This window comes from Erinaceus europaeus, chromosome 8 (genome assembly GCF_950295315.1).
Source record: "Erinaceus europaeus chromosome 8, mEriEur2.1, whole genome shotgun sequence".
NCBI lineage: Eukaryota > Metazoa > Chordata > Mammalia > Eulipotyphla > Erinaceidae > Erinaceus > Erinaceus europaeus.
In genome coordinates this window covers 20,520,481-20,533,797 of record NC_080169.1, presented here as the reverse complement: position 1 = coordinate 20,533,797, position 13,317 = coordinate 20,520,481, and the positions used below count along the sequence as shown (strand labels likewise).

Here is a 13,317-nt window from a genome sequence, read left to right as displayed (position 1 = left end):
GACTGGGAGTATGGACCGACCAGTCAACGCCCATGTTCAGCGAGGAAGCAATTACAGAAGCCAGACCTTCTACCTTCTGCAACCCACAATGACCCTGGGTCCATACTCCCAGAGGGATAGAGAATAGGAAAGCTATCAGGGGAGGGGATGGGATATGGAGATCGGGTGGTGGGAATTGTGTGGAGTTGTAACCCTCCTATCCTACGGTTTTGTTAATGTCTCCTTTCTCAAATAAAAAGAAAAAAGAAAAAATATTACTTATGCAGATGAAACTAAAAAAAAGTACTATTATCAGTCCAGCAAAATAGGTAACTTGAGGGGGCCGGGTGGTAGCATACCAGGTTAAGCGCACATGGCGCATAGCATAAGGACCAGCGTAAGGATCCCAGTTTGAGCCCCCAGCTTCTCACCTGCATGGTGGCAACTTTACAAGCGGCCAAGCAGGTCCGCAGATGTATATCTTTTTCTCCCTCTCTGTCTTCTCTCCATTTCTCTCTGTCCTATCCAACAATGACAGCAATTAACAATAACAACAACAAGGGCAACAAAATGGGAAAAAAAAATGGCCTCTGGGAGCAGTGGATTCATAGTGCAGGCACCAAGCCCCAGCGACAACCCTAGAGGCAAAAGTAAAAGTAGGTCACTTGGATAGTGTGCTGTTTTGCTGTGAATGTGGCCAAGGCTTAGGTAGGACCCCCACCACCCTGAAGGAAGCTTGGATGTTAATGATTTCTTTCTGTCTACCTCTCTTTGTCTCTTACCTAAAATTAAAAAGATAAATAAATAGATAAATACAAAAGTACAGGGATTTTTTTCTCTTTATTGGAGGGAGGGGGATTAATGGTTTACAGTGGATAGTAAAATACAGTAATTTGTACATGCATGACATTTGTGTTTTCCTCATAATAATAGAACCCCTGCTAGGCCCTCCTCTGACATCATGTTCCAGGACCTGAAATCTCCCCACCCCCCACCCCAGAGTCTTTTACTTTGGTGCAATACACCAACTCCAGTCCAAGTTCTGCTTAGTGTTTTTCCTTCTGATCTTGTTTTTCAGCTTCTATGAGTGAGGTCATCCCATATTCAGCCTTTTGTTTCTGACTTATCTCACTTAACATGATTTTTTCAGGCTCCATCCAAGATGGGGTAAAGAAAGTAAAATCACTATTTTTAATAGCTGAGTAATATATATATGTATACAACTTGCTCAGCCACTCATTTGTTGTTGGACACCTGGGTTGCTTCCAGGTTTTGGCTATTACAAATTGTGCTACTAAAAACATAGGTATACACAAATCTTTTTGGATGGTTATGTTTGGTTCCTTAGGATATAGCCCCAGGAAAGGAATTGCAGGATCATAGGGTAGCTCCACTTCTAGCTGTCTGAGAGTTCTTCAGACTGCTCTCCACAGGAGTTGGAACAATTAACATTCCCACCAGCAGTGCCAGATGGTTCCTTTGTCCCCACAACCTCTCCAGCATTTGTTGCTGCTACCTTTTCTGATGTGACACTCACAGGGATTTAAAAAATATTGTACAATTATGAAGAATTAGATAATACAGAAATGAGGAAAGTGATATCATCTTTCATCTTCACTTCTATAAGAATAAAATAGGGAGTCAGGCGGTAGCGCAGCAGGTTAAGTGCATGTGGCACAAAGCACAAGGATCCCAGTTCCAGACGGGCTCCCCATCTGCAGGGGAGCCACTTCACAAGCAGTTAAGTAGGTCTGCAGGTGTCTATTTTTCTCTCCCCTTCTGTCTTCCCCTCCTCTCTCCATTTCTCTCTGTCCTATCTAACAACAACGCCATCAATAATAATAACTACAACAACAATAAAAAACAACAAAAGGGAAATTAAAAAAAAGAAGAAGAAAGCACTAGAAAAAGAGCTGATCAAAAGAAACAGGAATAAATGGCTGCATATTGAAAACAACTTGAATGTTTTATGTAGTAAACACCTTACTTTGACTTAGTATGATGAGTTTTTCAGCTCTCCTTTTACATTAAGGAATGAATATATATATACCTCTACGCTTAAAGAAGCTTTTAAAAAGAGGAGGGAGAAGACATTTATAGGGTAATGATATAGAAATGCAGAATTTGTTTGCTTTTACATAGCTGTTATTTTGCTATTGCTTATAAAGGCAATATAGAAACTAGCTTTCTTAAATCTATAAAGTGGTAGAAATTTTTGTTCTTAATGACTAGGCAATGCTTCCGTCTTAGAAAAAATAAGTTCCTCTTATTGTTGTAAATTAATAATCACAATTTATTTAATAATCACATCATTGTATAGACTTAAATGTTGCATTTCACTTAGCAGATGTAGTATAAAATGAATTTTTATATATTTTAGCAGGGAATAAAGGTGATATAATAATCAGTTGAATGACTTCCACTTTTAAAAGTGAATTTTAAAGAAACGCATTGCTGTCAAACTTAAGCCAATGTCTCTGCAACCCAAAGAAGTATCATTTAACTCCAAACTTTAACAAGTGATCTATTAAAAGAAACTGTAAACCATAAATTAAGATGCACTTAACAAGTTCCAAATATACGTATTATTAAATATAAAGATGTCATTTCTAGTACATAAGAAAATATTTACAACTAATAAAAATTAGATTATAGGATATACATGTTTTATGTATAAAAATAAGTAAAATATTTGGCAGTCCAGACCAAGGGATCTTTTTCTAAACCAGGCTTTATCCATGCAGCGCTCCTACAACGCCATCCATTAGCATCACTCGGCACATACGTGAATGGAGGAAGTCTAACGACAGTAATGCCCTCTGAGAGCCTGCACGTCCTCTAACGTGAGATGTTTGCTTGGTGTATTTAAGAGGTCATCAAACAGCTGTTCAACCTGCTCCTTTTGGCCCTGGCTAATTAGTGTCAACACCATCTGAAAGAAGGAGGAAGAATCTTATTAGCATAGCAACCATTTCAAAATTTCAGAAACCCTGACAGCAACTGCTATCATCAGTAAGGTGTTTTACCACTTACCTCAAACCTTTCTGCTTTACTCAGGTATAGAAGATGCTGATATACCAACGAGGGTTCCTTAGCAAGGAGATTACTTTGCAGAGACTGAATAAGGAGGAAGAATGTCTCCCCTTCAAGTTTGTTACTCAGCAACATTGGCAAATCTTTAGGTTCAGTCATGGCTAAAAGGTGTGCACAGGCTTCCTGATCTTTCCTAGTACAGATGGCATTTATAAGCTGACCAAATTCATAAGCATTGTTGGGCTTGGTGATCAACAGTTTCTCATAGTTTCCCGGCAGTCTATTGCTCTTGTCCCCCTTGTCAGAAGCAATGCAGTCAGTGGCAGCCTTTTCTAGGCTCCTCTCAGGCTCCTCTCCACGGCATTCCACCTTCATGCAGAGAAAAATACGTCCAAATCACAGTCACTGAACAAATCCCAACTTACATTTATCTAAAAAGAAGAGTACTAGACATTAAAAGCAGTCTGTATTTTAGTCAAGTTCTAAGTGAAAAATGTTGTGACTAGTAAGTTGCAACCATAAAGCTATACTATTTTGAGAGAAGTGTAAAAGTATCCAATTCATAAATTGCTTTAAAAGTCTCAAAGGTATGTTGAGAGTATGACAAAAAAAATTATATTTTCCATGAAGAAGGCACTATCTGCTTTATATACCTATTAATTTTGTTTTTCATCATAAACTTTATATTTACTTATTTATTCTCACATTTAACAGAGAAGTGAACTTAACATTTTCCAATTCTCTTTAAAAATCCATCTCCCTTTCTCAGAGATAAAAACTTTCTAGTTCCTCTGCCATATGAGCCTCATACTTTTCATGTAAAAGTAAGACCATAAGTGGGATGATGTTAACATTTGTGAATATGCAAGAGGTCATGAACTGACTCACTAAGGTGAAGCAGAAAGCTACAACACAAACCAGTAAATTATCTGAAATCACAAAGGTAGTTTTGAGGGCTGGACAAAATAGCTCACCTGGACAGTGTGTTGTGTTGTTATGTGCACAACCCAGGCTTGAGCCTGGGCCCCATTGCTTTGGAGGAAGCTTTGGTATTGTGGTAGCATCCTCTCTCTCTCTCTCTCTCTCTCTCTCTGTCTGTTTGAAATTGTCTGTCTGTCTGTCTGAAATAAGTCATCCCAGAATGGTAGGTTTGATTCAAGATCTCTGATAAAGTGAGGCTTTAGAGTAGGAAAAAAAGTCATGAGTCAATCCAGAAAATAACTATGGGGCTTGGCTTGCAGGTCCACTGAACAGCATTTCTGGCAGGATTCTCCAAATCAAACAGAAGCAAAGCTCAGTAGAAGCAGTATGACCTGTGTTTGATAGAGGCACGGGGAGAAGAGGCAGCAAAGACAGGAAGAACCTAAGTAATGCAGATTCCCCGTGCCATCCATCAACCAAGCCAGTAAATACAATGGGTAGTTTACATATTTTATATTTATTACTACTTTTTTTTCTTTGATCATCAGAATGAAAACGGGTTAAAAAAAACTGTAGAACTCACAGGAATGTGACTTGAGAATCTAATGAGTGTAAGATCTAAAAACCACTTCCAAAGATAATCAAGTACAATACCTCTTGAATCTCAATTTTCCTTCTCTCCTTTTCCTTGTTGAATGATGCTGGATTATCCTTAACTTTAAGGAATCTGGTTACCTCTTCTAGCTCCATCTTTGCCTCAATAATACTTGAGTCTAGTAGAAGCACTTTATTGAGGTCATTTAAACTTTTTTGATAATTCTGGAAGTGGAAAGGCAGACAAAAAATCATTTCCATCAACAGAGAAGGGGCACAGGTTAGCCTGAGTTATAGAGATGAGCTGAGCAGTGTGCTCCGGGCTCTTGTTAGTTCCATGACCCTAAGGTCAAGCCGAAAAGGTAGGTCCAGAGCTAAAATGGCATGACCTATACACTACAAAAGAAAAAGAGAGCATGGAGTCTACATTTAGAACTCAAGTTGAATGCTTTAGCACCATAACCTTCCCTGAGACATGGTAGGAATGTGTGGACATGCTGGTACCTATTGGCAAAGAAACCTGAACTGTTTCTTTCTTAGCAGATTTCTCACAATCTTTTTGAGCTTCAATTTTCTTATCTTTAGCGTAAGGGCAGGGGTGACGGGGAAGGAGGCTCAGTGATAGGCTCAGGGCATGCATGTACCAGGCCCCAGGTGTCACACCTGGCACTCACTATGCTGGGTCATGTCCTGAACTGTCTCTCCCCCTTTTCCTCATGAGATAAATCTCTGAAAAATAAAATAAGGAAGAAAACACAAGTAGAGCCTGAACTGGAGTTGGTGTGTTGCACCAAAGTAAAAGTCTCTGGGGTGGGTGGGGGGAGAGTACAGGTCCTGGAAAAGGACGACAGAGAACCTAGTGGGGTTGTATTGTTATGTGGAAAACTGAGAAGTGATATGCATGTACAAACTATTGTATTCCCTGTCGAATGTACAACATTGATCCCCCCAATAAAGAAAAAAAAAAAGAAGGCTATAGCTCAATGACTGAGTGTATACTCTATGTACATGGGGCCCTGGGTTTGATGCTTGGCACCACAAATAACCAAAGTTTTTCTAATTTTTCATAAGAAAAACAAAGGCTACTGTTCAACTTTCTCTGCTACTAACACTGGTATTACTGTACCAAGTAATAATTAAATATGAGTGCTTTAACTCTAAAAAAGACAACACAAATGTAGTCATCTAATACTCCTGTTCTATTAAACCTTTTTAGAATTGTATTTTATGATTTAATGTCGATGGAACCTGGTAGCAGAGAGATGCCACAAAAATCACAATCCACTGTGACAACTAGAACTACGATTTACATATTGAGAAAACAAAATCAGTTCTGCGAGGAGGCAAAGAACGCCCATGTGGTGTAACCTCTGTCAGTATTTCTGACAGCATGCATTAGAGGCTGAGGCACGAGTAAGATAATCTACCGGTTGTGTGACATTCCTGGTGGACTAGGTGTAATGCCATATGCCTTCTCAGAGAAAACATGATTGTCTCTTCAAGGGACAATTGTGAATCTGCCCTGATTTTTTTTTTTAAAGGTAAGTTAGTTACAAACTAAAGCACATTATATAAACAATTAGCAACAAGATTTACACACACTATAGCACAGTTGAAATCTTCTACTAAAAAAACAAATGAGGGACTGGGCAGTGGCACACTTGGTAGAATGCACCTGGTAACAATGTGCAAGGACCTTGGGTTTAAACCCCCAGTCCCCAGCTACAAGGGGAAAGTTTCACAAGTGGTGAAGCACTGCTGCAGGTGCCTGTCCTCTCTATCTCTCCCTCACAATTTCTGTGTCTAAATAAATAAGAAAAAAATGGCATTGTATGTTCATCCTAAGTGTTCCTAGATAGTGAACCATCTGTAAAAGGCAAGGAGTCGGGGCAAACGGATCAATTGAAGGAGTGTTAATGGCTACGTTTACCATTTTAGTATTAAGATTACCATGTTAGCACTTAGCTACTTCACTTACAGTAGTTGTAAAAATATAAATAGCTCTATAAATCACTTCTGCTTTTGAAATCAGCTGTTGGGTCACCTGGTAGAGCACATGTGCTGCCATGCACAAGGACAAGGGCTCCAGCTCCTGGCCCCCACCTGCAGGGGACTTCATAAGCCATGGAGCAGAGCTGCAAGTGTTTCTCTGTCTCCTCTCTCTTCTTCCCCCTAGTCTCTCATCCTCTATAAAAAGAAAAAAGAAAAGAAAGGAAGGAAGAAAGAAAGAAAAGGAAAGAAAGAAAGAAAGGAAGGAAGGAAGGAAGGAAGGAAGGAAGGAAGGAAGGAAGGAAGGAAGGAAGAAAGAAAGGAGTTAGAGAGACAGCATGATAAGGGAAAAAAGAAAACTGCCAGGAAGGGAGTAGTTGTGCAGGCACCAAGCCCCAAAGACAACCTCATGGCACTGCTCAGCTCTGGCTGCTGGTGGTGCAGTGGATTGGACCCTCAGGAATGAGAGTCTCTTTGCATAACCATTATGCTATATTCCCCCACTTTTTTTTTCTTTACCAGAGCACTACTGAGCTCGGGCTTCCCCCCCCCCCCCCCCCAGGGTTATCACTGGTGTTCAGGGCCTACATGATGAATCCTCATTCATATTTTTAAAAAGAAAATAGAAACTAAAATTTTAAAAAATATGAAAGCACAGGTTAAGTGTGAAGAGGGATCAGGAAGGGTGGGGGATTGCCCCAAGCAGGGTGGCAGTGAAAAAAGGAAGCATAGTCTGCCAGGTCACACAGGGTGCTCAGGCAAGGTCACTCACTGAACACATGTGTATCTGGGCTGGGAACAACATGGCAAAAAGAAGGGCTGAATGGCTTCAGTCCTTATAGAAGCTTATGTCTTATGAACAAAAATAAACAAGTAAATGAATAAAGTAAATATGGAATTAAGAAAACCAAAGATTGAGATGGATACTGACAAATGTCTTTTGATACAACTTTCAGAGAATACAAGACCTGATGAGAACCCAGCCATGCAGTGTAGAGAGGTCACAGCTTAGACAAAGAAAGGTGTGGCTTTAACAAAAAGAAGACATTAAAAGTTGCTGATGCTAGCTGGGACCCTATTCGGGGAGTCCTGAGATTCCCAAACAGACATGATGGGCCTAGACCTCAAATAAATCCCTCTCTCCACTGTCACCGGTCATTTGTATCGGGAACAACAAAATAGACCCCTTTGTGGGCCCCCATAGGACCTTGCCCTCAACTTGGACCAACAATGGTAGAGAATGTTCCATCCTCCGAAGGGAGGCTGGACAACATACTCTATGGTAAACCTGAGGAAGATGGGTCCTGATATTGAGGAAGTTTGCAATGTTCCTACTCATGACCACAGAATGTGAGCTTAGATCTACAGGGATGCAGAGGTCACATAAACTCCTAAGCTGAATATGGGCCCCAGACCAAATCAAATCCATGGGGTTTACAGTCAACAATATTTATACCCTTTTCCCTGCTACTCTCTTCCCTGATGCAGCTTTCTGTCCTTTTTCCAGCCATGACATCATCTCCCCAGAGAATAACTTGGATCCACCTGCATATCAGATTTCAGGCTCAGGGGAAAAAAACACCAAAAAACTAGTATAGCGGGAGTCGGGCTGTAGTACAGCGGGCTAAGGGCAGGTGGCGCAAAGCACAAGGACCAGCATAAGGATCCCGGTTCGAACCCCGGCTCCCCACCTGCAGGGGAGTCGCTTCACAGGCAGTGAAGCAGGTCTGCAGGTGTCTGTCTTTCTCTCCTCCTCTCTGTCTTCCCCTCCCTCTCTCCATTTCTCTCTGTCCTATCCAACAATGAACGACATCAACAACAATAATAACTACAACAATAAAACAACAAGGGCAACAAAAGGGAATAAATAAATAAAATAAATTTAAAAAAAACTAGTATAGCGACAGGCCCTTGGGAATGTAACTAAAAAATGCCTATTAGTTATTTACAAAATGAAGGACCCCCCAGCACTTCATCTGCACTATTCCAACCTTTAGGTCCATGATTGTTCAACAATTTGTTTGGCTTTGTATGTTAACTCTCTTTTCAGCCACCAGGTTCCAGATGCTAACATGATGCCAACTGAACTTCCCTTGACAGATGACCCCACCAATGTGTCCTGGAGCTCCGCTTCCCCAGAGCTCCATCCTACTAGGGAAAGAGAGAGGCAGACTGGGAGTACAGATCAACCTGTCAATACCCATGTTCAGTGGGGAAGCAATTCCAGAAGCCAGACCTTCCACCTTCTGCATCCCACAATAACCTTGGGTCCATGCTCCCAGAGGGATAAAGAACAGGAAGGCTGTCAGGGGAGGGGATGGGATACAGAGGGCGGGTGGTGGGAACTGTGTGGAGCTGTACTTCTCTTATCCTATGGTTTTATCAATGTTTCCTTTTTATAAATAAATTTTAACAAAAAGTTGCTGATGCTGTGGAACCTTTCCTTTCCTCTTTCTCTCCCACTCCTCTCACTCTTTCTTCCCCTTTACCTTCTACCTTCTATCTGGGAAAAAGAAAGACAGAGAAAGAAAAAAAAGAAGAGAAAGAAGAGAAAAGAGAAGGGAGGGGGAGGGAAGGGGAAAGTCGCCCAAGCACTGCTCCACCATCCATGGAGGTGCCCAGGTGCTTTCCTGCTGTGATAGGAGATAAATCCTAGGGCACGTGCCACTTCCTAGACCCTTGAACGATCCATTTTCCACTCTGACACCTGCCTCCCACCCAAACCCAATCCTCTGCTGGGGGAATCCAGTAGCACTATTGGTGACCTTTTAGTGACTCAGTAACAAACTTTTTCTGACCCTTAAAGTTGACTTACTGTAACTAGCAACATGCCTTTGAAAATCAGGATATAAACTCCAGTTTTTAACTGGAAGAAATCTTAAAAAATTATTTAGTTCGACATTCTAGTTAGGGACTAGAATCTGAACTATTCCAAAGTGTCAGGGCTGGTGACTAAGAGAAAGAAGTAGGACTAAATCCGCGGGGACTCTTCCTCCCTTTTCTAGGATCCTGAGATTCATGCTAAAGAAAACCACGTGGTGTGTTCAGAAATGAAATCTACACATGGAAAGGGAAATCATCTGACCTTGAGTCCTTTGTGAGCCAGAGCTCTCCTGTAGCAGGCTTTCACATTCCTAGCATCTATCTGAAGAGCCTGATCACAGTCCTGCTTCGCCTCTTCAAACTGGCACAGCTTCAAGTAACACAGAGCTCTGGTGTAATAAAACACAAGGCAGTGTTAAGAAAGGCCACAGTAACCTATAAAGTTAGGTGATAAAAACCAATTTTCCTACAGCTCCTTTGGTTGAAACCGTCTATTTTACTCCAACATGATCGTTTTTGGTTTTGTATTGTTTTTTGTTTGTTTTGCTTTGTTTTGTTTTGTTTGGCAATGCATGTAGTTATGGCACTGAGGATACACTGGCAAACAAACACAATCCCAGCCCTCAAGGAGGATGCAGTCTGGAGGAAGAGACAGACAAAACAAGCAAGCCAACTCTGTACAGGATGCTCTGCGGGCACACTGCTGAGTGTCTCACTGAATCTGCTGGGACTTGGGGGTGGGGAGGGAGGAAGACATAGTCGGGAAATATCTCCCAGGAGTTGACATTTAAATAAATTCCCAGATTATAAAATGAGTACCATCCAGTGTAAAGGCACTGGACTGGGAGTTGAAGAAGAGGAAGTAGAGAATGGAGGCCCAAAGTATAACACGAGCAAAGGATGTAGCAAAGTCCTATAGACACACAGAGAGAGAGGGCCCGAGTGATGGAGCACCTGGTTAAGTGCACATGTTACAATGGATAAGGACCCAGGTTCAAGCCCCTGTCTCCACCTGCAGTGGGAAAGCTTTGAAAGTGGTGAAGCAGAGCTGTAGGTGTCTCTCTGTTTCTCTACCTCCCCCTTCCTCTTGACTTCTGGCTGTCTCTATCCAATACGTAAATAAAGATTAAAAAAAAATCCATGTCCAGTGGAGAAGCAATTACAGAAGCCAGTCCTTCCATCTTCTGCATCCCATAAAAATTTTGGTCCATACTCCCAGAGGGATAAAGAATAGGGCAGCTTCCAGTGGAAGAGATGGGACACAGCTCTGCTGGTGGGAACTCTATGGAATTGAATCCTTGTTATCTTGCATCTTGTAATCATTATTAAACCACTATTTTTTTAATGTAGACATATAATCACTAGTTAATTAATATGAGAGGGGGAAAATCAATTGTATGTCTCAAAGTTTCTCAAAACACAAACTGAATCCTTTTAATATATAGGCTGTGTATTTGATATGCAGACTCTCCCAAAAGCCTAGACCAAGTAGATTAGAAGCATCCAATAGCACAGCTATATACAAGATACTGGATACTGTACAGCAAACCATAACAAAAGGACTTTTCAAAGTTAACCCAATTACCAAATAATGTGATGATAACATTAACTATCAATTGTCTTTTTGAATCCTAAGACAGCGGGAACCTCACATCTCCACTATAGAGCCCCTACTTCCCCCAGTCCTGGAACCCTTGGATAGGGCCCACTTTCCCGTATGCCTCTCCCAATCCATACCAAATAATATTGCATCCGCCCATCACAACCTAACCAACGCAACGATTGTCACCTCAACATGCTTCACCTCAGACTGTGTCCAGAGACTTCACGTGTGGAATGACAACCCTTCAGCTTCATTACTCGGGTGAGACCTTTCCTTTTATAGTACACTCTAATTTCATCTCAGGTGGTTCACTTTCTAACAAAGTCCCATAACCTAGATATACACCAGTCTCTGTGAGAGAGAGCTTATGTTCACACATATCCATAAACTACAGCAAAATATATACCTGAAAGCAGAAGTACACTAGAGTTTGCAGTGAGTATCTCCCTAACACTCCCTCTCCACTATTCCAAGCTTTGGGTCCATGATTGCTCAACAATTTGTTTGGCTTCGTATGTTAACTCTCTTTTCAATCACCAGGTTCCAGATGCCACCAGGATGCTGGCCAGGCTTCCCTGGATTGAAGACCCCACCAATGTGTCCTGGAGCTCAGCTTCCCCAGAGACACACCCTACTAGGGAAAGAGAGAGGCAGACTGGGAGTATGGACCGACCAGTCAACGCCCATGTTCAGCGGGGAAGCAATTACAGAAGCCAGACCTTCTACCTTCTGCAACCCTCAATGACCCTGGGTCCATGCTCCCAGAGGGATAGAGAATGGGAAAGCTATCAGGGGAGGGGGTGGGTTATGGAGATTGGGTGGTGGGAATTGTGTGGAGTTGTACGAGGCTCCTACCTTATGGTTTTGTTAATTAATCCTTTCTTAAATTAAAAAAAAAGTCACTTTTTGGGGGCCAGGTTGTAGTGCAGCGGGTTAAGCGCACATGGTGGGAAGCACAAGGACCGGTGTAAGGATCCTGGTTCGAGCCCCGAGATCCCCACCTGCAGGGAGGGTCGCTTCACAAGCGGTTAAGCAGGTCTGCAGGTGTCTATCTTTCTCTCCCCCTCTCTGTCTTCCCCTCTTCTCTCTATTTCTCTCTGTCCTATCCAACAGCAGTGACAACAATGATAATAATAACAACAACAACAATAAACAAGGGTAACAAAAGGGAAAAAATGGCCTCTAGAAGCAGTGGATTCATTGCGCAGGCACTGAACCCCAGCAATAACTCTAGAAGCAAAAAAAAAGAAAAGAAAAAAAGAAAAGAAAAAGAAAGAAAGAAAAGGAAAAAAAAAGTCACTTTAACTGCTACCTGGAATTGAAGCAAGGGGAGACAAAGCTATGAAGAAATCGTGGTGGCCCATCATGATGTCAAGGAAGAAGGAAATAAAATAGGGAGAAAGACTCAAAATGGGGACCCAAAAGGAGGTGCAGTGGATAAAGCTTTTGGATTCTCTCAAATCTGAGGTCCTGAGTTCAAAGCCCATGTGGGTACCCCATGTATTAGAGCAAGCTCTGGCTCTCCCCCCTATAAAAAAAATTAAAAATCTTTAAAATGAAAAAAGATTTTTGGACTCCTACATTGTTGGCAGTAGATATAAGTGAAACTATATCCCCTGTAACCTTATATGATTTGGTGAACCAAGATTAAGTTACTAACAAAAAATATAATAATAAATTTATCACCCAGTACGCTTTAGTGATGTGTCTGAAACAAACTTTGAGAGTAAGAAATATATTTTTTTAAAAGAAATATATGAGGGGAGTGGGGCTGTAGTGCAGCGGGTTAAGCGCACATGGCGGAAAGCACAAGGACCCATGTAAGGGTCCCAGTTTGAGCCCTGGCTCCCCACCTGCAGGGGAATCGCTTCACAAGTGGTGAAGCAGGTCTGCAGGTGTCTATCTTCCTCTCCCCCTGTCTGTCTCCCCCCCCATTTCTCTCTGTCCTATCCAACAACGATGACAACAATAACTACAACAATAAAACAAGGGCAACAAAAGGTAATAAATAAATAATAATAAAATAAATATAAAAAAAGAAATATATTTTACTTTAGGGTGGGGAGATAACATAATGGTTATCTTATGTAAGACTTTCAGGCCTAAGGCTCTGAGGTATCAGTTCAATCCTCTGTACCACCATAAGCCAGAGCTGAGGAGGTATACTAAGTCAGATATGTATGTCAAAGAGAAAAAGACAAAGATCAAATGATCTCATTCATATGTGGACTATAAAGAAACAAAGCAGGGTGGGGAAGACAGCATAATGGTTCTGCAAAAGACTTTCATGTCTGAGGCTCAGAAGTCCCAGGTTCAACCAAGTACCATGAGACAGAGCTGAGAGTGTTATTGTTAAAAAAAAAAAAAGAAAGGGG

The 13,317-nt window shown here is 41.5% G+C and overlaps 1 protein-coding gene across 3 annotated transcripts in view; it reads right to left on the bottom strand.

Moving 5' to 3' along the window:
- Nucleotides 1-802: 802 nt before the first annotated feature.
- Nucleotides 803-13,317, bottom strand: part of SPAG1 (sperm associated antigen 1) — an 89,831-nt gene continuing 77,316 nt past the window's right edge. For 2 of the 3 annotated variants that reach the window (XM_060196020.1, XM_060196019.1), the window contains exons 16-19: nucleotides 9,602-9,728; nucleotides 4,588-4,752; nucleotides 3,013-3,381; nucleotides 803-2,911 (exon numbers count right to left, since the gene is read on the bottom strand). In XM_060196020.1, the coding sequence (XP_060052003.1) occupies nucleotides 2,780-2,911; nucleotides 3,013-3,381; nucleotides 4,588-4,752; nucleotides 9,602-9,728 (793 nt within the window). In that variant the 3' untranslated portion in view covers nucleotides 803-2,779. The remainder of the gene's footprint in view (nucleotides 2,912-3,012; nucleotides 3,382-4,587; nucleotides 4,753-9,601; nucleotides 9,729-13,317) is intronic. The other variant, XM_060196021.1, reaches the window with a different exon arrangement.